This window comes from Hippocampus bargibanti, linkage group LG12 (assembly GCF_051943395.1).
Source record: "Hippocampus bargibanti isolate YZ-2025 linkage group LG12, ASM5194339v1, whole genome shotgun sequence".
NCBI lineage: Eukaryota > Metazoa > Chordata > Actinopteri > Syngnathiformes > Syngnathidae > Hippocampus > Hippocampus bargibanti.
In genome coordinates, this window is record NC_142745.1 from 11220132 (window position 1) to 11221507 (window position 1376).

At 41.8% G+C, this 1376-nt stretch overlaps 1 protein-coding gene across 1 annotated transcript; it reads right to left on the minus strand.

Moving 5' to 3' along the window:
- npffl (neuropeptide FF-amide peptide precursor like) lies at positions 1-1376 on the minus strand. Its single transcript, XM_089009823.1, has 3 exons — positions 1223-1376; positions 757-869; positions 1-367 (listed from the first exon to the last, which is right to left on the minus strand). The coding sequence occupies exons 1-3, from the start codon at positions 1373-1375 to the stop codon at positions 256-258; spliced, it is 378 nt and encodes a 125-aa protein (XP_088865949.1). The 5' UTR covers position 1376; the 3' UTR covers positions 1-255.

The window sequence follows — 1376 nt, forward strand, 5'->3', positions numbered from 1 at the left end:
TGCGGGTTCAATGCCTTTATTATTATTTAATTGATTTATGAAATAAACACTTGCCTTTTTTGGCCCAAGAATTTACTGCAATCAGTATCATGTTGGCGACATTCAAGTTTTTTTTTAAGCTTTGTTTTTTTAGCTAAATATATGTGCGGTTTCAAGGGAGGAAAAAAAGTGAATTTCCATTTCAGTTTCATTTGATGGACAGAGGTCGCCCTTGTCAGCTCGTTGCCCTTCAAGTGTTCTCTTTGCAGCAGGATATTATTTCTTGCCAAACCTCTGGGGCACCGCCATGCTCCAGATATGGCCGGTAGCCTCCTCCCAGTCAGGCGAGTTGATGTGGTCCTCCAACACGATAGGCCCTCGGGGCAACCTGCCGTGGAGGTGAGAGGTGAGGGGTGAAGGGTTTGGGGCCGCAGGAGGATTTGGAGACACATGGGAATTAAAGGGTGATGAATGATGGGAAGATTAAAATGAAAAATGCTTTTGTCTCTTGATGGATGGTAAGAAGTATAAAAAATGATTTTGATGAGTGAGTCGTGCAGCTGTGAAAACAAACTTGGCCAACCATCTTTTCAACATGGTTGTCCATACCCCCTTATTTAGTAATAATAATAAAATAATAATAATAATAATAATAATAATAATAATACATTTAATTTACAAGCGCATTTCAAAGCACCCACAGACTACTACACCAGTGTTTAACCACTTTTTTAATGAAAATTTGTGTAGCTGGGAGAAACAAGAATTTGCACCAACCTCTGCGACTCATGGAGCGCAGACCTCCGGGCTTCCCTATGAGATCCCAGCAGCAGAGCTCTGAGCATTGCCATCAGCAGATGATCCAAGCTCCTGTCCGCTTTGAAGCTCTCCTGATGGTTGGAAAAACAAAAAAGACATTGGAAACAGTGATATCACAAATAACAGATGTCACGAAAACACACTTTCTCAATGTGTAATCTCGTAATGTTGGCGCTGGATATTCAAAACAAAAAATCGTGCATTCCGTGTTGCATCTGAACTTAATTAATTGAAATATATTTCATGTATTTTTATAATCACGCCATATGGGACATGTAATTGTCCATTTTTGAATTGTTTCGACAGGAAAGCAAGTTTAGCTATGTTTACACTAAAGTAATTATTTGTAGCTATTTTTGAGAAATAGTACAGATGCAGCCGATGTACATGCAGATGATGTGAGGATTTTGATTGGTTGTCTCACCATTGCCAGCAAGCGGTTGTCCATGCTGTGCACTGAGCTAGCCCCTTTTATATCTTCGCGCTCCTCCGGTGGACCTCCAACGCGAAGCCCGTGGCTGACGCCCGCCAGTGCCATTAGCACCACCAGAATGGTCACCGCTGCACCCGTGTCCATA

Bases quoted from the DNA above. Each gene is read 5' to 3' on its own strand.
- npffl (XM_089009823.1), bottom strand. From the start codon at position 1,375: ATGGACACGGGTGCAGCGGTGACCATTCTGGTGGTGCTAATGGCACTG. The intron at 870-1,222 runs GTGAGACAACCA...TCCAACCATCAG, and splicing joins ACAACCGCTTGCTGGCAATG to GAGAGCTTCAAAGCGGACAG. The intron at 368-756 runs GTTGGTGCAAAT...CCTCCACGGCAG, and splicing joins GCGCTCCATGAGTCGCAGAG to GTTGCCCCGAGGGCCTATCG.